Raw genomic sequence first — 26226 nt, 5'->3', positions numbered from 1 at the left:
CTTTTTTTTTTTTTTTGTGATTAACATTTTTTTATTGATTCATCGATTTAAATAATGAAAAGCAAAATATATACCAACAGAATCAGTATTTAACCCTCACAATTGCCCCCTCAATCCTTAACCCCAGCCTGACCCCCAACAACACCCCAGTGGTCACACAGTTATAGAGACACAAAGAAACAAAACAAAAGACAAAAAAAAAAAAAAAAATATATATATATATATATATATATATATATATATATATATATATATATATATATAATAATCACAGACATCTACTACACCTCTCTCTCCACTGTCCCTCCCCGAAAGCCTCCAAATAAGTCAGATATTTGCCCCATTTCTCCACAAACAAGTCTAAATTCCCCAGTCTTCTGAATGCCCCCTCTTCAAAAGCTGTCACCCTGCTTTTGAAAGGATCTCAACACTCCACTCTCATATAGGTCACCGAGTGTAGTAACCCCCCCCCAACAATCCACTCTGACCAGCTGAAAGGGGACTTATTAATACATAATTTGGGGTTTAGCCATATGCTTGAGGCAACATTTAAATAATGTCTGAATTAAACATTCTGGACACTTTTGTCCACACCGACAATGGAGTGTAACTTCTCTGGTTAGTTTGATAGAAAGGCTTTGCAATGTCAAAATAGGGGCCAGAACTTCCTGTTCAATACAAAACCAGGAAGGGGCGCTCTCAGGTGGAAGAGACCAATGAGCCAAATGTCTGTATAATAATAAAACAAAATCTTGGGTAGGCCTAGCCCTCCTTTGTCAATCGGCTTATGTAACTTATTGAAATGTAATCTGGGACACTTACCATTCCAAATGAAGGACTTCGCTATGCTATCAAATTGCTTGAAATAAGAGAGGGAGACATCTACAGGGAGAGATTGTAGTAGGTAGTTGAATTTTGGAATACAATTAATTTTAATAACATTAACCTTCCCAGTCATAGATAAATGTAATGAAGCCCACCTGCCCACATCGCGCTCAAATCTTTTTATTAGGGGATCAAAATTAACTCTAACTAAATCAGACAAATTTGCTGGGAATAAAATGCCCAAATACTTAATACCCTGTTTGGGCCACTGGAAGGTGCCCGGCTGGAAAGCCGTTACTGGGCAGTATGCTGTCAGAGCCAAAGCTTCGGATTTAGACCAGTTGACTCTGTATCCTGAGACCATAGAAAATGAATGAATGATTCTGTGGAGGCAAGGCATAGATCTAGTAGGGTCAGAGACGAATAATATGCGCCATACCTCCCACCATCACCCCTGGAAAATCGTCCTCCTTTCTTATCGCGGCTGCTAATGGTTCCATGGCAAGACAGAACAATAATGGGGAAAGAGAGCAACCCTCCCGGGTGCCCCTATCCAGAGTAAAATAATCTGAAATTAATCCATTTGTTTGTACCGCTGCTACCGGGTGTCTATAAAGTAACTTGATCCATCTAACAAAAGTATTCCTGAACCTGTATATTTCCAAAATCTTAAAATAATCCCATTCTACCATATCAAATGCCTTTTTGGCATCAAGTGAGATGGCAGTGACCAGAGTCTGATCATTCTCCACTGACCACATGATATTGATGAAACGCCTAATGTTATCAGAAGAGCTGCGGCCCCGAATAAACCCCACCTGATCTATATGTATAAGAGATGTCATAACTTAATCGATTAGCCAAAATTTTTGACAATATTTTAACATCTTGCTGGATCAGGGAAATTGGACGGTAACTCTTTCGCTCGCTTGGGTCTTTGTCCTTTTTAAGAATCAGACTGATCCGAGCTTGTGTCATGGTTGGCGGAAGCTTTCCATTCTTTACTGATTCTGTATAAACTTCTAACAAAAGTGGAGCCAGTTCTGTAGCATAAGATCTAAAAAGCGGCAAAGCCATCTGGCCTTAGTTACCTCGTCAAGCTCCTCCAAAGTTATTTCAGAATCAAGATCATTTTTTTGCTCAGTCGTCAATTTAGGGTGTTCTAAAGGTTCCACAAAGTTTCTAATATCTTCATCAGTAGACGAAGATGTGGAACTATAGAGAATAAAAATAGAACTCTTTAAAAGCATTATTAATATCAATGGCTGAGGAAAATATTTCACCACCAGCAGATTTCACTGAGGGAATGGTAGAAAAAGACTTTCTCTGCTTTATATATCTAGCCAAAAGCTTCCCTGCTTTGTTCCCCGACTCAAAGTATGACTGTCTTGCCCTGAATAGCCAAAACTCTACCTTCTGCGACAAAATAGTATTATATCTGTATTTCAATCGGGTCAGTACTCTGAGGCCATCAGGTGACAGTTGGCGCTTCAGCTCTGCCTCGGCACTCTTAATATTCCCTTCCAACTCCAAGTTCTCGTGCTTTGGATGTTTTGATGAATGAGGCATACTGTATGATCTGGCCCCTAAGAACTACCTTAAGTGCCTCCCAAGCCATGCCCACAGAGGATACTGAGGACCAGTTGGTCTCCATATAAACATTGATTTCAGCCTTTAACATTTGTTGGAAATCAAGATTTTGCAAAAGGGATACATTAAAACGGCAACTATATGATTTCTTTTTCTCCATATGTGGCAACATCTCTAAACTCACCAGGGCGTGATCTGAGACTAAGATATTTCCAATTGAGCAATTAACAACAGATGAAATGAGGGACTTGGATATATAAAAAAAAAAATCTGTCCTAGAATAAATCTTATGGACTGATGAAAAAAAAAAAAAATGAATAGTCCCTACCAGATGGGTTCAAAAGTCTCCAAATATCTGCAAGACCAAGATTTTTACACATCCTGAGAAGCGTCAATGTTGCTCTAGGGGGCTTACACACTTTTGCTTCACTATGATCAAGGACTGAGTCCATCAATATATTAAAGTCTCCTCCCAGTATTATATCATGAGGGGTGCCAGCAGTTTGCAATATCCCTTCAAGATCTATTAAAAAGCCCTGATCATCAGCGTTAGGTGCCTAAATATTAGCCGAAATCAACCTTTGCCCCTGAATTTCTGCTAAAACAATAATGACTCTTCTTAAATTATCTTTAATCTGTTTGAGACATTTGAATTGTAGATGTTTACTTATCAATGTAATGACTCTCCTGCTCTTACTTGAGCCAGCACTAAAGAAAACATGCCCACCCCATATCTTCCCAAATTTTTCAGCTTCCTGCGGGGAAAGATTCTTTTTATTTTTTTATTTTTTTTTTATAAAAAACACTATATCATATTTCTTACATTTAAGAAAAGAAATAACCTTCCTTCTTTTTATGGGGTGCCCCAACCCATTCACATTCCACGTGGAGAGAGACAATCCACTCATATTAATATTTGACATTTTGACATACATTTTGACAATAGTTTGTGTGTCAAAAACAAGATTATAAAGACCACATTCCAACATTAGTGCAACAATCAAACCCCGAACTTCCCCGTGAACCAAACAAACAGAAAAAAGAAAAACATGCTCATTAACCCTGCACACGACAGCACCAACCGGCGTCCATCCTTCCAAACTCAAACAGTACATGTACGCCTATGAGAGTCCCCGCGACAACTTTGCCGTCTGATTGCTCAAGTCTGGTGTTTCTATACAAATTTTGTGAGACAGTATTACATAGTAGAAAATACTCTGTAAAACAAACTCCAGCCAATAGGCAGAATAAACACAAAGAACGTGTAGATTCATTCACAAAACTGTCCAGAAGGTGTGCTCCTCCACAAAACAAGCTCCAGCCGCTAGCAGAACCTGCACAAAAAGAAACAAAACATGCGCCCCATTTCCTCAGTTTGTCAAGTGAATGTTCAGTAAGTCAAGCTCACTTGGGAGCAACATGAAAATCACCAAATGGCTTACTCACCCCATTGACTCTATGAAAGACATCACTTACTGGGGACATGTAAATACTTTGTGGCCATCCTTAGTATCTATTCTCAGTTTGGCCAGAAACATCAGTGCAAAAGCGATCTTCCATTGATGTAAGAGTTTCTTGCATTCCTTGAATCGATCACGTTTCTCTCGTTGAATTCGCAAAGACTGGGAACAAGAAAATGAGCTTTCCTTCACTCCTCGCCTCACGTAACATAAGATCTTTATCGGATGATCTCAGAAATTTGGCCAGAATTGATTGGGGCCTGTCTCCCTCAGTGGATCTCCGAGCCGGGACTCTGTGAGCTCGCTGGATTTCCAGCTTATGGCCTGTCATATCGAGCAGACTCGGGAAGAGCTCGTTTAGGAATGTTACCATATCTCGGCTTTCCTCATGCTTAGGAATTCCAACAATTTGGACATTGTTTCGCCAAATACGATTTTCAAGGTCTTCTATCTTTTCCTAGATGCGTTCCAAATCTACTTTGGCCGCTAGAGGATTAGCAGCTAATTCCCTTTCCGATGACTCCAGATAATCGATCTGTTTCTTCAGCATTTTCAAAATCTGCGATTAATCGCGTTTAACTACAAAATATATACAGTGTGTGTGTGTATATATATATATATCAATCAATCTATGCTGGCTGTTATGGTTATGAGTTGCTGGCTGTTATGGTTATGAGAAATGTTAGCAGGGCTCAACAATAGAATGGCCTGCTGATAAGTGTGAGAGTGATTGGGGTCAGCTGACAGAACTGTCATTTCCTCTTTCTGTTCCGGCTGATGGCATGCTGCACGAGTGTTTGTAGCCTGCCTAGCATTTTTTATTCTTATACGTTCATCGTTTAATTCTTTGTCATTTTACCGCGTTTCGGGTTTTTCCGCTTTTCTACTGTTTCATCTGTGTGTATTTTACCTGTTGCTGCTGGTGCCTAGTTCGAATCTGTGTTTGTAGCCTGCTAGCTTTTTTAGCATCGCTTATCTATCTGTTTTCAGCTTTTAATCCTTAATATCTGCCATTTTTCAGTGTGCACTGGGTTTCCCCCTACATTATTTTCTTATCGCGATACAATTGCGTGCATTTTCCGCGTGCATCCGTTTTCTATTTTTTATCACGATTAAACTGCGCACATTTTACTGTGTGCACCTGTTTTCTCCTCTGCGTTACATGGATTATTGCATCGATCTCAAAGCACCGCTTATCAAGAACAACCATAACAACAAACAATTGCGTTAGGGATTCACATCGATCTCAAACCCTCACCGCTCAAGAACAACCAACAACAACAGCAACAAAAAATTGCGGTAAGTCATGGCATCCGCTCATGTTATTTCTTCCTGCATTGCATGTCACATGTTTACTACAACTACTTCCATGAGCAGTGAGGGAGTAACATGTGATAAATGTAAGGAATTAGTCAGGCTGACGGAGAAGGTTAATGAGTTAGAGACGTGCATCCAAATGCTAGTGGAGGTCAGTGAGAAAGAGAAGCCGGTAGACACTGTTTCACATGTGGTTAGTACAACAAGCAAAACACACTTTGATTCAGGCTCTAGAGCACCCGCAGCAGGGCATTTGGCATACTCGCTCAGCAAAGCGACACCACTCTCCCGTTCCTGTTAGGGTTTTCCAATAGATTCTCCCCACTCAGTGATGCACCCACTGAGAATCATGTTGAAAGAGCCCTAATAATTGGTGATTCTATTGTAAGGAACGTGGAAATAGAGACTCCAGCCACTATTGTTAAATGCATTTCCGGGGCTCGAGCGTCTGACATCAGATCAAATTTACAAGTGCTGGTTAATGCTAAACATAGATTTTCTAAAATTGTTATTCATGTCAGCACTAATGATGTCTGGCTTCGCCAGTCAGAGAGCACTAGAGATAATGTTAAAGAGGTGTATGAACTTGCAAAAACGATGTCAGACACTGTAATATGCTCTGGCCCCCTCCCTGTGGTGATGAGGTTTATAGTAGATTAGTGGCACTGAATGGCTGGATGTCTGAGTGGTGTCCGGAGAATAGCATAGGATTTATAGACAATTGGAAGAGATTTTGGGGAAGAACTGACCGCTAAAGAGAGACGGACTCCATCCCTCCAGGGAAGGTGCCACTCTCCTCTCTAGTAATTTGGCTCATAGTCTTAATAATGGTAGTATTTGTCTAACTGGGAGATATTATCAGGAATCGGGGAATAAGTTTCCACTGTTATGCCGACAATACCCAACTTTATATTTCTTCAAAACCTGACGAAATTTCACAATTCTTCAAATTAGCAGAGTGTATCAATGAAATCAAAGATTGGATGGCCAGAAATGTCCTTCTACTCAATTCTGACAAAACAGAGGTACTAATTATTGGACCAAAAACCTCTTAAAAATAAGCCGCTAAAATATAATTTGACTCTCGATGGATGTACTGTTACATCATCTTCAACAGCGAAGAACTTGGATGTTAAATTTGATACCAATCTGTCCTTTGAAAATCAAATTACCAATGTTTGTAGAACAGCATTCTTCCACCTAAGAAATATTGCTAAATTACTAAACATGCTCTCTGTTGCTGATGCCGAAAAACTAATTCATGGATTCATGACCTCAAGACTAGATTGTTGTAATGCATTACTGGGAGGATGTCCAGCAAGATCAATAAATAAACTTCAATTGGTTCAAAATGCAGCAGCCAGAGTGCTGACTAGAACCAAGAAATATGATCATATTAGCCCCATTTTATCATCATTACATTGGCTACCTGTTAAATTTCGTATTAATTTTAAAATTCTGTTAACAACATACAAAGCTTTGAATGGTCTAGTTCCACATTACTTAAGTGACCTTCTACCATGCTTATTAATTCCATCACATTCATTACGATTGCAAAATTCTGGCCTGTTAATAGTTTCTGGAATATCAAAATCCACAAAAGGAGGTAGATCCTTTTCATATTTGGCTCCTAAACTATGGAATAGACTCCCTAACACTTTGAGATGCAGATACACTCACTCAGTTTAAGTCTAGACTAGACACATCTATTTAGCCAGGCATACACCTAATTTATCCTTCAACTCACAATTAGGCTGCTTTAGTTAGGTCTGCCGGAACCAGAAACCAGAAACATTGATCATGATCTATAACTCTGCAATAAATTGAATGGCATCTATGCTAATATTATTCTATTTGTATCCCTGTCTCAACCTTGGGACTCCTATCCTGATGTCACCAGAACCGGCTGGATCCAGCTCCATTCCTGCTTCATGTTGGACTCCACTGCTATGTGTCTCTGAGTGATGACAACTAAATGCAGCTAGTGCCATCCAAACATCACTTCAGTCTATTACGATGGACTTCAGAGGATGAACTGATGCCAATTCCAACCATAAGATATGGGATACATCATATGCCATTGCCTGAATCTTGGATTTAAGATAGACCTCACCAAAATTACCGGCCAGTTGAACTGCAATGCACCTCACTGATCTCTGCCTGCATCACCTCGGTTTAATGATGGACTACACTCTTATAATGGAATACATAGACTATCAATTAATTGCCAACAAAACCCTTCATCAGCCAGTTAACAAAGGACAATGCATCTATGTGAACTTCTGCAGTTAATCCAGGATAAACTTAAAAGACATTAGTCATTAATCATTAACACTGACTCTTAACACTTACTTAGTTTAATAATTTTAATTGCACTATACACAGTTAAGTAATATTGGCATTATATTCATGATGTTAGCCAGAGGGGAACTGGCCCCACCATGAGCCTGGTTTCTCCCAAGGTTATTTTTCTCAATTAACCAACATCTTATGAAGTTTTGTGTTCCTTGCCACAGTCGCTTTCGGCTTGCTCACTGGGTTTCTAAATACAATTATTATTGAATTACTTACATTTAAACACAATTCACAATCGTATTTTATCAAACTACACAATGATGACTCTAAGACTTTATAGATATTACAGTTTCATTTTCTGTTAATGCATGATTTTCTGTAAAGCCGCTTTGAAACGATGTGTGTTGTGAAAGATACTATACAAATAAAAATGATTTGACTTTCTGGCCAGTGCTATGTTGTCACTACATCTAATCTCTGTTGTGCATTTAAATGTATTTTATACTTTGCAAATTAAAAAAATTAGTTTTCTGTGATATACAGCAGATTGTTGTTGCAAATTCTGTGAAATCCTCTCCAACTAACTAGATAATATACCTCTTTGACAAAATCTGCACCATATGCCATCATTTTTCAACAAAATGATGGAAAATGTTGGAATCCATAGTTTTATTATAGGCCTATTTGTACAATTTCCAGCTGTTATTTCAAATAAAAACAACTCATTATTAAATAGTTCATTTTATTTGTAAAGAAAAGTTAATCAAATGAAAAATATCGTTTTTTTTCCCTGGCATATATAAAAAAAAAAACAAATAAAAAAAACACAAAAAAAACCCAAAACAATTCAGATTATTTATTTGTTGTTTTTTTCATTTATTTATTTTTTTAGGTAAAGCCAGTAACAAATTTGGCAGGACAAGTCAAATCTAAAGTGCTGGCCCATTGAGCCCTGTGTCAGTGTTTGTCTGTAACCTGTTTATATGTATGTATATGTGTGTGTGTGTGTGTGTGTGTGTGTGTGTGTGTGTGTGTATATATATATATATATATATATATATATATATATATATATATATATATATATATATATTATTTATTTATTTATTTATTTTTTTTTTCAAATAAAAAGGAAGGGCATTCTCCGCTTCTTGGATGCAGAGAGGGACGTGTCCGTTATAAAGAGCAGTTTTAAACCAGGCGATACCATCCACTACGTTCTGGACAGACGCAAGACATTTATCATGTCTAACACCCTGCACAGTTTACTTCCTGAAGTGTCTCCTCTGAAAAACAAGAGGTACAAAACATGTGCTGTGGTGGGAAATTCAGGCATTCTCCTCAAGAGCGGATGTGGAAAGGAAATAGACAACCATGATTTTGTTATACGGTAATGTATTTCTATCTGCTGTTTTTCTTATTACCATCTCAGTATGCCAAGACAGAATCTTAAAGGTGCTATAAGCGATTTTAGCCGTTCTGGAACTTCCATGAGACTGAGTCATTGGATTGCAAATGCCCCCTCTTTTCAAAACTCCACCCTCCAAAGATAGTTGAGACCGTCACCGAACAAGAGAGCAGCATTACCTCTTCTCACCGTCGTCAAACACAATAGTAGTTAAATAGCACCCTCAACTGATGACTGTTATGAATCTGAAAATTACATTTAACCTGAGTGTTCCACTTGAACTACTACATGATGAGAACATGCTAAATGAATGACAGGCAGAAAACACATCAAAGTCTTCTGATTCTGATCAATGAACGTATCCGCGGCCCGTGGTCACATTTTTGTTTGCTGTTTACACAGTCTAGTGCTCTCACAGAGAGCGGTGAGATATCTCAGGACACTTATTTCAGTGATATCTTTTAGCGAGAAGGAACATTTTCTGTATACCATTCCATAAAAATATAGCTTACAGCACTTTTAAGTGATTAAAGATAAAAATTTCCATTTATCTCTCAGTGTATCACAGTGTTTCCACCCTGGTAACTGGGAATTTGTGATTCTAAATTGTAATAATGATGTCATTTTGCTCTTATTCCTAGAGTTAAGAATAAGTGTCATTCATAAAAGTTCATAAGTGTCAAGACTCCGTCTCAGCGAGCGCTGAAGATGTATCCTAACCTAGTTGAGTCGCAATGAGTTATGCAGAGACCACACACTCAAACAAAGAAAGAATGTGTTGCACATGATTCATGAGCCAACAAGTGAAATCCATCAACAGAATTTTTAGCTTCACATTTTTTCATTTAAAGGGATAGTTCACCCAAAAATGAAAATTCTCTTATCATTTACTCGCAGTGTTCAGCAGAACACAAATAAAGATTTTTAGAAGAACATATCAGCTCTGTGGGTCCTTACAATCCAAGTGAATGGTGGCCAGGGGCCGTATACAAAACTTCTCAGTGTCAAAATGTTCTTAGCTAAAAGTAGGACTTGTGTAAGAGTAGGAGCTTTTTATAAAGACGCTAAACGCAACTTTCAGCAAAGTCTAAGCCAGGGCCAGTATTCACAAATAATTTTATCTTACCACTTGGAGTTTTTGCATACGGCCCCTGGCCACCATTCACTTGCATAATAAGGACCCACAGAGCTGAGATATTCTTCTAAAAATCTTCATTTGTGTTCTGTTGAAGAAAAACTCATACACATCTGGGATGGCATAAGGGTGAGTAAATGATAAGAGAATTTTCCTAGCTAGAAGTTTTTGCTTGAAACCTAATCACAAAACTGCTAAAAGCAAGTTTTACTAAGGAAATCTTAACATAAGAGTAAGGCAGATCTGAACTCGTTGGATGACGTCACATTTTATGAGTGCGCTCTTTTAAATCACCCACAGTGATTGAAAAACAGGGAACCATTATTTGTCAGCAATGACAGACAAAGAGAAATATACAGTAGAGAGGAACAGATAGATAGATTTTTTTTTGGTTGATGAACATTTCTCCACCCTTCATTGGTAGCCGAGGGTCATGTGACGCCATGCGAGGAGCAGACGTGTAAACGGCAAGCTCTGTGCACTTTGCTAGTTTTTAATCATTTTTATGTCATAAACCGGTGAGATTCGATATATCGTTCTATAGATCTGTTCTTTGAAGTAAACATGTCAAAGATTTCAAACTCCTTGGGCTATGGAGATATTAAAAGAAACTTATGTGCTCAAGCTGAAACCTCAGACAGGCCCGCTGTCCAGGGACTCGGTTTGGACAGTGCAGCGGGAGAAATCCAGTGGCAACTGGCGAGCATGTCTGTGATGTTGGCAAAGGTCATAGCTGACTTGGTGGATCTTGCTGTAATACATCGTTCAATTATGGCAGTGGAAACTAAATTCTCTGAGTTGGTTACAAGAATCGGGGAAGTCGAGAAACGGATCGACTATCTGGAGTCATCGGAGAGGGAGTTAGCTGCTAATCCGCTAGCGACCAAGATAGATTTGGAATGAGTTTTGGAAAAACTGGAGGATTTGGAGAACCGTAATAGGTGAAATAATGTCCGAACTGTTGGAATTCCTGAGCACGAAGAAGGCAGAGATATGGTGAAATTCCTAGACGAGCTCTTCCCGAGTCTGCTCGACATAACAGGCCATAAGCTGAAAATCGAGCGAGCTCACAGAGTCCCGGCTCGCAGATCCGCTGAGGGAGACAGGCCCCGATCAATTCTGGCCAAATTTCTGGTATCATCCGATAAAGGTCTCGTGTTCCGCGAGGCGAGGAGCAAAGGAAAGCTTTCTTGGAAGAATCACAGCATTTTCTTGTTCCCAGACTTTGCGAATTTGTCAAGAGAGAAACGTGATCGATTCAAGGAATGCAAGAAACTCTTACATCAACGGAAGATCGCTTTTGCACTGATGTTTCCGGCCAAACTGAGAATAGATACTAAGGATGGCCGCAAAGTATTTACATGTCCCCAGCAAGCATTATCTTACATAGAGTCAATGGGGTGAGTTAGCCATTTGGTGATTTTCATGCGGCCCTAAGTGAGCTGTCTCGCTGTACATACTCTTGACTGTCTGAAGAAGCTGGGCCCCATTTTGTTTCGTTTTGTGTTGGTCCCGCCTAGTGGCTGGAGTTTGTTTTGTGGAATGACACTCTTTCATGAGGCTATTGCATCAACAGAGGGTCGTTTTGCACTGATGTTCCCAGGCCGGGTTGAGAATAGGTCCTAAGGATGGCTGCAGGGTACTCGCATGCCCACATTCAAGTGATGTCTTTCATAAAATCAATGGACTGAGGTAGTCATGGTGTGTTTCTCACGTGCCTCCGAGTGAGCTGTCTCACTGAACATACACTTGACCATCCGAGGAAGCTAGGCACCTGTTTTGTTTCTTTTTGTGCTGGTTCCACCTGGCAGCTGGAGTTTGTTTTGTGGAATAATTCTCCTTTGGGACAGTTGTGAATGAATCTGCTCGTTCTTTGTTCCTATGCCTTCTGTGGCCTGGAGTTTGTTTTGTGGAGTATTTTTGCAGGACAGTGGAAGAATTAGGATATCTGCAGCATTCATGAACAGCTGGCTCACTGAACATTCGTTTGACTGTCCGAGGAAACTGAAAGGCCCTTTTTTTTTTTTTTTTGTGCTGGTTCCACTAGAGGCTGGAGTTGGTTATGTAGAGAAACACACCATCAATACAGTTCTGGGAATGAATCTACATGTTCTTTGTGTTTATTCTGCCTATTGGCTGGAGTTTGTTTTACAGACTATTTTCTGTAAAGTAATTCTGTCTCAAAATTTGAAACACCGGGCTTGAGCAATCTGATGGCAAAGTTCTCATGGGGACTCTCGTAGGCGTACATGGACTTCTTGAGTTTAGAGGGATGGACGCCGGTTGGCATGCATGGGGTTAATGCGCATGTCTTTCTTTTTTCTGTTTGTGTGGTTCGGGGGGAAGTTTGGGGTTTGATTGTTGCACTAATGGGGAATGTGCTCTTTATAATTTTATTTTTGACACAATCTATTTTTTCTAATATGTCAAAATGTCAAATGTTAATATGAGTGGTTTGTCTTTCTCCACATGGAATGTAATATGATATAGCATTTCTCCAAGAAACGCATTTTTCCCCACAGGAAGCTGAAAAATTTGGGAAGATATGGGGCGGGCATGTTTTCTTCAGTGCTGGCTCAAGTAAGAGGAGAGGAGTCATTACATTGATAAGTAAACATCTACAATTCAAATGTCTCAAACAGATTAAAGATAAATTAGGAAGAGTCATTATTGTTTTAGCAGAAATGCAGGGGCAAAGGTTGATTTTGGCTAATATTTAGGCACCTAACGCTGATGATCAGGGCTTTTTTATGGATCTTGAAGGGGTGTTGCAAGCCGCTGGCACCCCTCATGATATAATATTGGGAGGAGACTTTAATCTATTGATGGACTCAGTCCTTGAACATAGTGAAGCAAAAGTGTGTAAGCCCCCTAGAGCAACATTGACGCTTCACAGGATATGTAAAAATCTTGGTCTTACAGATATTTGGAGACTTTTGAAACCATCTGGTAGGGACTATACATTTTTTTCATCAGTCCATAAAATTTATTCTAGAATAGATTTTTTTTTTTTTATTATTATATCCAAATCCCTCATTTCATCTGTTGTTAATTGCTCAGTTGGAAATATCTTAGTCTCAGATCATGCTCTGGTGAGTTTAGAGGTGATGCCACATATAGAGAAAAATAAATCTTATAGTTGGCGCCTTAATGTGTCCCTTTTGTAAAATCCTGATTTCCAACAAATGTTAAAGACTGAAATCAGTGTTTATATGGAGACCAACTGGTCCTCAGTATCCTCTGTGGGCATGGCTTGGGAGGCACTTAAGGCGGTTCTTAGGGGTCGGATCATACAGTATGCCTCATTCATTAAAAAATCCAAAGCACAAGAACTTGTGGAGTTGGAAGAGAATATTAAAAGTGCTGAGGCAGAGCTGAAGCGCCGTATGTCATCTGATGGCCTCAGAGAATTGACCCGATTGAAATACAGATATAATACTATTTTGTCACGGAAAGTGGAGTTTTGGTTGTTCAGGGCAAGACAGTCATACTTTGAGTCAGGTGATAAAGCAGGAAAACTTTTGCCTAGATATATAAAGCAGAGAGAGTCTTTTTCTATCATTCCCTCAGTGAAATCTGCTTGTGGTGAAATATTTACCTCGGCTATTGATATTAATAATGCCTTTAAAGTGTTCTATCTTGATCTCTATAGGTCCACGTCTTCATCCACTGATGAAAATATTAGGAACTTTGTGGAACCATTAGATCTCCCTAAACTGACGACTGAGCAAAAAAATTCTCTTGATTCTGAGATAACCTTGGAGGAGCTTGTTGAGGTAATTAAAGCCTTGCCTACAGGCAAGGCTCCGGGGCCTGATGGCTTTGCCTCTGAGTTTTTCAAATCTTATGCTACAGAACTAGCTCCACTTTTGTTAGAAGTTTATACTGATTCATTAAAGAATGGAAAGCTTCCGCCAACCATGACACAAGCCCGGATCAGTCTGATTCTAAAAATGGACAAAGATCCAAGCGAGTGTATAAGTTACCGCCCAATTTCCCTGATCCAGTTAGATGTAAAAATGTTGTCCAAAATTCTGGCTAATAGATTAAGTAAAGTTATGACATCACTTATACATATAGATCAGGTGGGGTTTATTCGAGGCCGTAGTTCTTCTGATAATATTAGGCGTTTCATCAATATCATGTGGTCAATAGCGAATGATCAATCTCCGGTTGCTGCCAACTCTCTTGACGCCGAAAAGGCGTTTGATTTGGTAGAATGGGATTATCATTTTAAGATTTTGGAGAGGTATGGGTTCGGGAATACATTTATTGGTTGGATTAAGTTACTTTATAGACACCCTGTAGCAGAGGTATAATCAAATGGGTTAATTTCAGATTATTTTACTCTGGATAGGGGCACCCGGCAGGGTTGCCCTCTTTCCCTATTATTGTTCTGTCTTGCCCTGGAACCATTAGCAGCCGCGATAAGAAAGGAGGATGATTTTCCAGGGGTGACGGCGGGAGGTGTAGCGCATAAACTTCTGATTTACGCAGATGATATTTTATTATTCGTCTCCGACCCCACTAGAACCATGCCTTGCCTCCACAGAATTATTAACTCCTTTTCCAAATTCTCAGGATAAAAGTCAATTGGTCTAAATCCAAAGCTTTGGCTTTGACAGCATACTGTCCAGTAACGGCCTTCCAGCCGGCTGCCTTCCAGTGGCCCAAACAGGGAATTAAGTATTTGGGAATTTTATTCCCAGCAAATTTGTCTGATTTAGTCAGAGTTAATTTTGATCCCTTAATAAAAAGGTTTTCGAATGATGTGGGCAGGTGGGCTTCATTACACTTATCGATGATTGGGAAAGTTAATGTTATTAAAATGAATTGCATTCCAAAATTTAACTACCTGCTACAATCTCTCCCTGTAGATGTCCCTCTCTCTTATTTTAAGCAATTTGATAGCATAGTGAAGTCCTACATTTGGAATGGTAAATGTCCCAGGTTAAATTTCAGTAAGTTACATAGTCCGATTGACAAAGGTGGGTTAGGCCTACCCAATATTTTATTTTATTATTATTATGCATTCAGTCTTAGACATTTGGTTCATTGGTCGTTTCCACCTGAGAGAGCTCCTCCCTGGTTTTGTATTGAAAAGGAAGTTCTTGCCCCTATCTCGCCACTGCGAAGCCTTTCGATTAAACTAGCTGGAGAGGTTAAGTCGCGCCAAGTTATTTTGCATTTACACTCGATATGGACAAAAGTGTCCAGAATGTTTAATTCTGATATTTATTTAAACGTAGCCTCGAGCATATGGCTGAACCCTAAACTATGTATTAATAAGTCCCCTTTCTGTTGGTCAGATTGGATTGTGAGGGGGGTTAATGCACTTGGTGACCTGTATGAGGGTGGAGTATTGAGATCTTTTGAAAATTTGATTCAACATTTTGGGATTCCCAGATCTCAATTTTATAAGTATTTACAGCTGCGCCACCTGCTCGGCTCTGTTTTTGGGAGTAGCATACACCCCCCTAGAGTGGCAGATACTCTGGAAGTGGTGATTGCTGCTTTTGGCAAGGGTCATAAGGCATCAGTGTATTACTCCTTGTTAATTCAGAGTCTGGGGGACGGAGCTTTAATTTCTTTTAAAAGATTATGGGAAAAAGATTTAAACTTGGTATTGGAGGAGGGAGTGTAGGCAAGGATTCTAAAAAACATAAAGGCTGCATCTAGAGATGCAAGGGTTCGCCTTATGCAATTTAAGATTTTACATAGATTTTATTGGACCCCCTCTAGATTGTATAGGCTTGGTCTTAAGGACACACCCATCTGCTGGCGATGCCATACTGAAGATGGAGACGCCATCCATGTTTTTTGGGGGTGCCTTAAGATCCAAGAATTTTGGCTGAAGGTGCAAAGTTTTGTGTGTGATGTGTTGGGCACTCGGGTCTCATTCTGCCCCAGACTCTGTATTTTGGGAGATGGGGAGGTCATGGATTTGGTAGATAAGTACATGAAGGACTGGGTTTTGACCGGTGTGATGATTGGTAGGCAGGTTATTTTGAAGAGTTGGAAGTTGGATGGAGCACCCTCGTTCCCGGAGTGGTGCACGGAGATGGGGAGGGTGGCTTCCTTCGAGGAGGGGTCGAGCATTAGGATGGGGGTTAGGGAAACTTGCAATAAGGAATGGGGCAATTATTTAGCATTTTTGAGGGGATCTGGAGGTGGGGCGGTGGAGGGAGTAATTTAGAGTTTTTTTTTTATTTATTTTTTTTTATTATTATTGAATGCAATTATCAATGAATGCAAGAAACTCTTACATCAACAGAAGATAGCTTTTACTCTGATGTTCCTGGCCAAATTGAGAATAGATACTAAGGATGGCCGTATAGAATTTACATGCCCATAGCAAGCATTATCCTACATAAAGACATTGGAGTGAATAAGCAATTTGGTAATTTTTTTTTCATGTGGCTGCCTAGTGGACCTGTCTCACTCGACAACATACACTCGACTGTCCGAGGAAACTGGGCGTTTCTTTTTGTGCTGGTTCCGCCTAGGGGCTGGAGTTTGTTTTGTGTAGAATCATTTCTTCGGGACAGCTTGTGGATGAATCTGCTCGTTTTGGGTGCTTATGCCTCCTGTTGGCTGGAGTTGGTTTTGTGGAGGCACACACCTTTGAGACAGTTAAGTGGATGAATCTACATGTTTTTGTTTTGTGTTTATTTTGCTTACTGGCTGGATTTTATAGATTATCTTCTGTTGTGTAATTCTGCATTACAAATTTTTGTATAGAAACCCCGGACTTGAGCAATCCGATGGCAAAGTTGTTGCGGGGACTCTCGTAGGCGTACATGGACTGTTTGAATTTAGAGGGATGGATGCCGGTTGCCACTGTCGTGCGCGGGGTTAATGCGCACGTTTTTCTTTTTTCTGTTATTTTTTTTTGTATGGGGAAAGTTCGGGGGTTGATTGTTGCACCAATGTGGAATGTGGTCTTTATAATTTTATTTTTGACACACCTATTTTGTCTTATATGTCAAATGTTAATATATGTGGATTGTCTCTCTCCACGTGGAATGTGAATGGGTTGGGGCACCCCATAAAAAGAAGGAAGGTTATTTATTTTCTTAAACGGAAGAAATATGATATAGTGTTTCTTAGGAAATGCATCTTTCCCCGCAAGAAGCTGAAAAATTTGGGAGGACATGGAGTGGACATGTTTTCTTTAGTGCTGGCTCAAGTAAGAGCAGGAGAGTCATTACATTAATAAATAAACATCTACAATTAAAATGTCTCAAGCAGATTAGGAAGAGTCATTATTGTTTTAGCAGAAATTCAGGGGCAAAGGTTGATTTTGGCTAATATTTACACACCTAACGCTGATGATCAGGGCTTTTTTATAGATCTTGAAGGGAATTTGCAAGCCACTGGCACCCCTCATAATATAATATTGGGAGGAGACTTTAATCTTTTAATGGTATAGAAAAGGCGTTTGATATGGTAGAATGAGATTATCTTTTTAAGATTTTGGAAATATACGGGTTCGGGAATACTTTTATTGGATGGATTGAGTTACTTTATAGACACCTGGTAGTGGTGGTACAAACAAATGGATTAATTTCAGATTACTTTACTCTGGATAGGGGCACCCGGCAGGGTTGCCCTCTTTCCCCATTATTGTTCTGTCTTGCCCTGGAACCATTAGCAGCCACGATAAGAATTCGGACATTTATTTAAATGTTGCCTCAATCATAGGCTTAACCCTAAATTATGTATTAATAAGTCCCCTTTCTGCTGGTCAGACTGGATTGTCAGGGGGGTTACTACACTCAGCGACCTGTATGAGAGTGGAGTGTTGATCTTTTGAGAATTTGGTTCAACATTTTGGGATTCCCAGATCTCAGTTTTATAGGTATTTACAGCTGTGCCACCTGCTCTGTATTGTTTTTGGGAGTAGCACATACCCCCCTAAAGTGGCAGATACCCTGTGAGAGGTGATTACTGCTTTTGGAAAAGGTCATGAGGCATCTGTGTATTACTCCCTGCTAATTCAGAGTCTGGGGGATGGAGCTTCAACTTCTCTCAAGAGATTATGGGAGAAAGATTTAAATTTGGTATTGGAGGAGGGAGTGTAGACTAGGATTTAAAAAAAATGTCAAGTCTGCATCTAGAGATGCAAGGGTGCGCCTTATGCATTTCAAGATTTTACATAGATTTTATTGGACCCCTTCTAGATTGTATAGGCTTGGTCTTAAAGACACACCCACATGCTGGCGAGGCCAGTCAGAAGTTGGAGACACAACCCATGTCTTTTGGGGGTGTGTTAAGATCCAAGATTTTTGGTTGAAGGTTCAGAGTTGTTTGAGTGACGTTTTGGGCACACAGACTTTGTATTTTGGGCGATGGGGCGGTCATAAATTTGGGGGACAAACATATAAAAAATTGGGTTCTTACCAGTATTATGATTGGCAGACAAATTGTTTTAAGGGTTTGGAAGTCGGACGGAGCACCATCATTTCCGGAATGGGGAGTGTGGCAGCTTTTGAGGAGGTGGCAAGTACAAGGCTGGTGTTTGGGGAATGGTTTTTCAGAAAAAGGGGTAATTATTTAGGGGTTTTGGGGGACTCTTGGGGAAATGATGGGGAGAGAGAGGTCTAGTTTAATTATGTATGTTTATTATATATTTATTTATTTATTTTGTGTGTGTATTATTTTATGTGACCACAGGGGTGTTCTTTGGGGGTTAGGGTGGGGTTGGTGATTGGGGAGGGATATTAGTGGGGGTTAAATGGTGATTCGGTGTGTATGTGTTGTGTTTTTTTTTTTTTTTTTTTTCTTTCATCAATTTTTTTAATTACAAACAAATAAAAACAGTAAAATCAATGGCTTTAAAGCCTGGACCTCTTTGAATTATATATATATATATATATATATATATATATATATAAGCATAATTCTACAACCTTATGTACTCTAGATTGCAGTATGACAATATATTTCTATATTCCTCTAAAATCAAGCAATGTATTACAAAAAATAATACCAGTGTTATAATTTGAACAAATATGAATCTACATTTAGTTCACATGATAGAAGACACCGTAATAAAAAAAAGGCTTTTTTATTCATTGAAATTCATTGAAAGGTTAATCTATTATCAAAATATATTTTTAAAATGGATTGTAGTAAATTTTGAATGAAAGGTGTCATGCTGCTCTGACGTATTACACGACTGTCTGACTCAGAGGGTGGCCATTTAGGGTAGATATCACTGTAGGCTCTTCTGAACGTTTCTTTAGCTTCTTTACAAAAAATATCCTACCCAAGTCCTACTTTTTGCTAAGAATTATTTGACACTTAAATCAAAGCTTAAGTCTATTCTTGAGAGTATTTCTAAGAAGTTTTATACATATGGCCCCTGAACCAGGAACAAAAGCCATTATATTAAAGCTATATTAAAGTTATTTATATAATTATAAAGTTATATTAAAACGTTACATGCTTTATACATAAATATTTAGTACTGTTATATTTTAACAGCTCTCTTAACTAATAGTTCAACCAGAAATGAAAATTCTGTCAACATCTACTAACCCTCATGTCATTCCAAAATCATATAACTTTCTCTCTTTCATGGAATACAGATATTTGTAATGTACAGAGTGCTATTTTTTATATTGTGAACCAAGGCTGTTAGGATGTAAAAAAAACAAAAAAACAAAAACAACTCGAAAGAAAAGAAAAAAATTCAGTAATGGAAATGTGGAATTAGGTAATTGGCTGAGTGAGTTACACTTACAAGCAATTTGCCTTGGAGGGTTTTCCCAGAAGAAATCACTGTTAACATGCCATATCTGTTATTCATTACATTACATACAATATACATACGGTGAAGAGGGCAATTTAAAAAGGCAGAATAAAGAGAACAGATAGATTCTAGTGGTAATAACTTAGGAGTATTAAATTAAGAATAAGTCTATACTTTTATTATAAATATCTGACTAGTGCATAATGACAATATACTACAAAGCAGGTGCGTAGAGTTTGTTATCCCTTTGCAGTAAAATATTTGTTAATTGGAGAAAGAATAGGGCAGTATTAATGTGTGCCACTCCCTGCTGGGAAAAAAGAATCTGTTTTTGTGTCTGGAAGTTTTAGTTTTGATGGCACTGCGATGCTTTTTTGGAAGGCAAATGCTGAAAAGATGTGAGGTTGTAAGGGGTCCCTGATGATTTTGAGCGCCCACTTCCTGAATCTTGACTCATAAAGGTCCTGGAGGGGGAGGGGAAAGACTGCAGTCAATGTTTTTCTCAGCTGAGCACACAATGCGCTGGAGTCTGATCAGGTCACATGTCATGGCTGATGAGGTGAGGATGGAGTCAATGATAACAGAGTAGAACTGGAACGTCAATGCCTGTGGAAGATTAAACTTCTTTAGCTGCCTCAAGAAGTGCAATCTCTGTTATGGAGATAATGTTAGATTCCCATCTGAGGCTCACCAACGTCAACATCTTGAGTGCTATGTTCCTAGCATTCTGAAGCCATATGATAGCTCTGCTGTAGCTCTCAAATCTCATTTGCGCTTGTGTCAATTAAAAAAAACTCTGTCAAGACCCGTTGCACCAATTTGGAATATCAGTGATGGTGATTTTGTATTACTTGTCATTGACATCAAACCTGCTGCAACACATGTTAATGCAACATATTTGTATTGAAAAAGATTTGAGTGCTGGAGTGTTTTGGAATGACATGAGGGTGAGTAAATGAGGACTATTCCTTTAACTGTTTACCATGTTTTATTAATCTTTTTCTATTAGTATTCCCTGAGAGAAGAGCTCTAGAGCTTGCCTCAGACCCTTTCATTCTATTGCTGACATTTGTCTTTCCTGTCGTTTTTGAGCAGATGTAACCTTGCTCCTCTGGATGAGTTCGCTGATGACGTGGGTTTAAGGTCAGACTTCACCACTATGAACCCCTCTGTGATCCAGCGGGTATATGGAAGCTTGCGGAACGAAATGGAAAAGAAGCGTTTCATACTGCGTTTACGGCAGCTGAATGACAGCGTGCTCTGGATCCCAGCTTTCATGGTGAAGGGTGGTGAGAGGCACGTGGAGGGTGTGAACAATCTCATTCTCAAGCACAAATTGAAATTGCGCACTGCCTATCCATCACTTCGACTTATTCATGCCATACGAGGGTGAGTCATAAAACCAAGATCAAAGATTAGGCTCATCTTCACTATTTTGTGCCTTCTACAAGTAGCGTTCATGTTAGCTGTTTTTAGAAAAAGATATAGAAGAAAGTTTTGAGATGGCTCAGTGAATTTTAAAGTGGTAGATGGAAATGATTGCTAAACAATATATATTGTTGCTAAACAATATAAAACATTCTAACACGGTATCGTTTCACACTGGATACCTAGTGGTGCTAACCCTGTTCTGGAGAGGGTTTCATAACCCCGGGTTAAAAGCAGCGCTAACCCCCTTTCAAAATTAGTTTGAAACGTGAAATATTGTACGTGTAAAACATTGCATTACCCAGCGTTGAAAATTGGGTTTAAAAAGACGATAACATGGGGTTAAGTGCAATGTGAAAACCCTAAAAATTTGGCTTGACTCAAAGAATTAAAAAAAGAAAAATAATTTTGATTGTATCCCATTTGTTTTAGGATCTAGGACTGAATTGGTTTATGTCTGCCATGTAGTGTGGTATGTTTCCTTAATGTGTCCACAGGTGTCATGAGTTAGCCGCCAATCAAGGTTGCCATTTATGCCATTAGTAGCACCTGTTACTTAAGGCCCAGGTATACTTAATTTTTCTGCATTCCGGATCAGATCATGCCCGGTCTACCTCGTTGTCTTCTGTCCAGTCTTGTTCCTAGTCAAGAGTTTTTTCTCATCTTGTCTCTGCCCTGTTCTTCGATCCCAGTCAGTGTTGCCAGCTCCGCTCTCCAGCCTAGTCTGCCTGGGGTCTCCAGAGGTCAACCATTGTTACCCGCTCCAGCAAGCCCTGTACAACTAGTCACTTTTCTGCGCTCTGAGTCCTCAGTTCCCAAAGGAAGGTGCTATCTCCGTGGGTGGTTACTCCAGGCTCTTCCGCCTTCATCGGAAGCGTTTCCCATCCAGGCCCACTGCAATCCCAGCACCCATATTCTACCCAACCGTCACCAATGCCTGCCAGTAGAGAGCCTAGTTTATTTTGTTTCATTTAAAAAAGAAAACCTTTTTTAACCTTTTTCTGCCTTCTAAACTTCTGTTCTAACGGTTCTGGAATTCAAAAAGAAGAATAAGAAAAGCAGTCCAAAAACAATAGGGTTCCAGCAAATTTATTTTTACCCCTAATTAGAATAATAATGACAAAATCAGTACAAAAAATAGGGTTCCAGCACCTTTGGTGCTTGGACCCTTAAATATCGGTGTTTGGCCCTAATAATATTAATAAGACAACTAACAGATAGCACCTTTGGTACTTGGTCCCTAAATATAGCTGAAAACAGCATTTATGGGGCCAAGCACAACATCGTCAGATCCTTTGCTAGTATATTTAATGACACATAGCATCCATAGAAATTAATTTAGGAAAAACAGTTTTAAAAAAGAACCTGTAACATAATATAAATGCTTATAACTTTTGAACAATAATGTTTTGGTGTTGTTACCAAATTCATATGGTTGGGCATGGTTGCAATGACACATGCAAAGTCTCATGTCAATTCGATAAAGTGTTCAGATCTTGTTTGGTGTCTTGCCAACATATTTATTGACAACAAAACCTGTTAAAAAGCTTTTACAATTTTGCTAGCATGGTCTGTATCTGATCTGACCCAAATTTGGTGAAGATTCAATAAACACTGTAGGAGAATGACAGTGTGGATAAAAAGTAGGTTTAAAATGAAATTAAAAATGTTGGACAGGAATTATGGCTGACCATGGAAAAATTGCATGAATCAAGGAAACGTCCTGGTTACTTGTGTAACCTCCATTCCCTGATGCCACAGGGCTCAGAGGAAATCAACCAGGGAACACAGTTTGTGAACACTACTGGGAGTCAACGGCGCACGTCTTCAGCTCAGGGGAGGTGAAAGGCACTATGCGCAAGCGATACACCCGGCCAGCTGTCCCGGACTTACCTGCTTGTGCGTGCCACTACACGAGACGAAACCGGTTCCACCCGGAGATTGTAGGACCTCGCAAAGGTGTTGGGTGTTGCCCAGCCCACTGCTCTGCAAATGTCTGTTAGAGAGGCGCCACTGGTCAAGGCCCAGGAGGCCGCTACACCCCTGGTAGAATGGGCCCGTAGCCCTACCGGGGACGGCACATCCTGGGCGTGATATGCCATAGTTATGGCGTCAATGAGCCAGTGGTCGATTCTCTGCTTGGAGACAGCACTCCCTTTACTCTGTCCACCAAAGCAGACAAAGAGCTGCTCAGAGACTCTAAAACTCTGCGTGCGATCCACATAGATGCGTAAAGCGCGCACCGGGCACAGCAACGTCAGGGCTCATCAGCTTCGCGAGCTCCGAACAAGAGGTCGAACTCACCGTGAGACGAGCCGGTAGACTCATCCGGAAGCTCAATCGGGGCAGATGAGCGTGCTGGGGAATGGGAAGTCCGCGGGGGGATACCTGGCAGAGGCGGTCCCACTGGGGTCCCCAAATCGCCACAAGTGCTCGCCGCGCTGGCCTCAAACCTGTAGGTAGAAGGACCGAGGCAGGGAGCCGCTGGGGTTTCTTGCTTTCTTACAAAAGCAAGCCGCAACCGCAACGTTGCCATGGTCAAGTTCTCGCAGTGAGAACATGAACCATTCACGAACGCTGCCTCCATGTGGGTCATGCCCAGACACGAAAGACAGCGATCATGACCGTCTGAAGTTGAGAGGTAATGACCGCAACCAGGAATAACACACAATCGGACAGGCATCTTTAAAAAGACGCGTCTTTAAAAAGATGTTCTGTGTGTGCCGCTCTTTTTAGAGAAATATACTCTTTCAGGAAAATATATACTCTTTTTTTCTGCCGAAGCGCCCAGGGGCGTTCTCTGCAGTGCATCAGTGCAGAGGAGGGAGAAGCCACTGAAATGCGCCGTCAGATCCAGCAGAGGTGAATGAACAGTCGTGAGAATTCAGCTCAGTGAGCATGACCGTTCGGCTCCGAAGAGAAAATCTGAATGAGTGGTTGCATACCAGCGCCTTTTATACCCGTATGTCCGGGGGAGTGGCATGCAAATACCACTCGCCAATTTTCATTGGCCTTTTATCAAAGACCAGAGGTGTCTGGGGCTCCCAAGAGTGACCCCAAGTGTCACTACATTGACACAACGTCGAGTGAGTGACAGATAGGTAAGCATTGAAATAATCTCTTACAAGTTCTGATAGGTGAACAGTACAGATAATTCTAGAAATCTTACAAACATGGTGTTCTGTTTAACTATGTGAATGCAATCATTCAAAGATTATATTTTTAAAACATTGTCAAGTTGGTCAGCAGAAACTGGTCCGAGGCAAGTCTCCTTTTAGATACACTGGCGTCCAGGCCTTATCCAGCTGGAACAATCAAAACAATACATCCAAACAAAACCAAGTGCAACAGGCAGATAGGCAGAAATAAACTTTTAGTGTAAATGCTAAGAATGTCAATGACCAATGAATTCATTACAACTCAAATGTATATATTTTCTCCTGGAGCTGGGCTAAATGAGTAAGTACTGTTACTGCATTCCTGACATTGGTCAGACCCTCAGTCACCCTTCAGTGATCAAATTCACAAATGACCTGTAACATTTGTGATTATAACATAACGTGAATAAAAGCTCATGATTAAAAATGCTTTTATTACCTCTTGATTTAAAACAATTGCTAGTGACTGTGTTCAGCTCATCAATAGGCCGAAGAGACGGGTAAACCCACCCCTTCAAAGGTCTGAAAAAAGATAAAATTTTAGGGGGTCTGAAGAACTAAGCTGTTAGCATGTTTTAAGAATGTCTGTAAACCATTATTTCTATACAGCCAGATTAAGGTTTTATTTTTCATTTTAGTAGCCAATAGATCGAAATTACCTATTATATTACTAAAATATCATGTGTTCATGGGTTTAAGAGTGTCTTTGTTTTTGGTCATATTAGGGGTGGGTGAAATAAGCAAAAATGTATATTACTTTATGGTATAGTTTTTGGATTGATTTTGGAATTACATGTTGTCATTATGAGTAAACTAAGAGGTGAGCCATTACTAAGTGGTAGAGTTGTGTGTCATCGGCATAGCAATGATGAGAAAAGCCATGTGCCTTTATGACAGATAGTACATCCAGCTCCTCCAAAAAGTTTCCGAGCTGACCTGGGGGGGCGATATATGACTACAAATTATATGTATATCATGCTATACACACTCTATGGAAAATGGATTTAAAAACTACAGGTCTATCACTCATTTGAAGAATTGTGATTTACAAATGTATCATAAATAATAATTAAATTATAAAATTGTATCTGCTCACTTGAAACGAAAAAAAAAACATCATAAAAATAGTGTTACATTTTAAAAATTAGACTGTGGAATAATTAATTACAATGTGTGTTTATTTCCTAGATACTGGCTAACAAACAAGATTTATATCAAACGACCCAGCACTGGATTATTGATGTACACCATGGCTACACGTTTCTGTGAGGAGATCCACCTGTATGGTTTCTGGCCTTTTCCTAAAGATGCCACCGGAAATCCTGTTAAATATCATTACTATGACACACTGAAATATCGCTATTACTCTAGCGCGGGTCCCCACCGCATGCCCTTGGAGTTCAAAACTCTTAAAGCACTGCACAGCAAGGGCGCGCTAAAACTGACGACCTCTAAATGCTCAAAACCTTGAAGTGCAGCTCTTGGACTCTCTGCATACCTATGCTAAGTCACAGAGTGATGTGGTGAATGTTTAAAGCTTTGATGAATGCGTGTGCCTTCGTCTGGAAATTTCACAAACTAAAACTGTGTAAAATAAAAGAATGTTCTGGGTTCAATACAAGTTAAGCTTAATCAACAGCATTTGTATTGAAAGGGTGTGTATTCTGTGAGTTCTGATTTTTTTTTATTAGATTTTCTTGATTGCTAACACATTTCATGAAACAATTTACAAACAAGTTTCTTGAAATTTTAAACAATCTCAAAACTACTCACCAATTTAACCTTAAACTTTTACGTCAAAATCATATATTTTACTCAAAAACTTTATCTTCTGTCAAAATTAAACATTGACT

General features: G+C 39.6%; 1 protein-coding gene across 2 annotated transcripts in view; it reads left to right on the top strand.

Moving 5' to 3' along the window:
• The window catches only part of st8sia4 (ST8 alpha-N-acetyl-neuraminide alpha-2,8-sialyltransferase 4), a 98205-nt gene extending 72283 nt beyond the window's left edge, over positions 1 to 25922 (top strand). For both annotated transcript variants that reach the window (XM_051685231.1, XM_051685230.1), the window contains 3 exons: positions 8620 to 8877; positions 20883 to 21176; positions 25562 to 25922. In XM_051685231.1, coding sequence (XP_051541191.1) covers positions 8620 to 8877; positions 20883 to 21176; positions 25562 to 25844 — 835 coding nt within the window. In that variant the 3' untranslated portion in view covers positions 25845 to 25922. The remainder of the gene's footprint in view (positions 1 to 8619; positions 8878 to 20882; positions 21177 to 25561) is intronic.
• Positions 25923 to 26226: the final 304 nt, after the last annotated feature.

The sequence above is a fragment of the Myxocyprinus asiaticus genome, chromosome 43, assembly GCF_019703515.2.
Source record: "Myxocyprinus asiaticus isolate MX2 ecotype Aquarium Trade chromosome 43, UBuf_Myxa_2, whole genome shotgun sequence".
Classification (NCBI taxonomy): domain Eukaryota; kingdom Metazoa; phylum Chordata; class Actinopteri; order Cypriniformes; family Catostomidae; genus Myxocyprinus; species Myxocyprinus asiaticus.
This window is presented reverse-complemented; position numbering and strand designations above follow the sequence as displayed.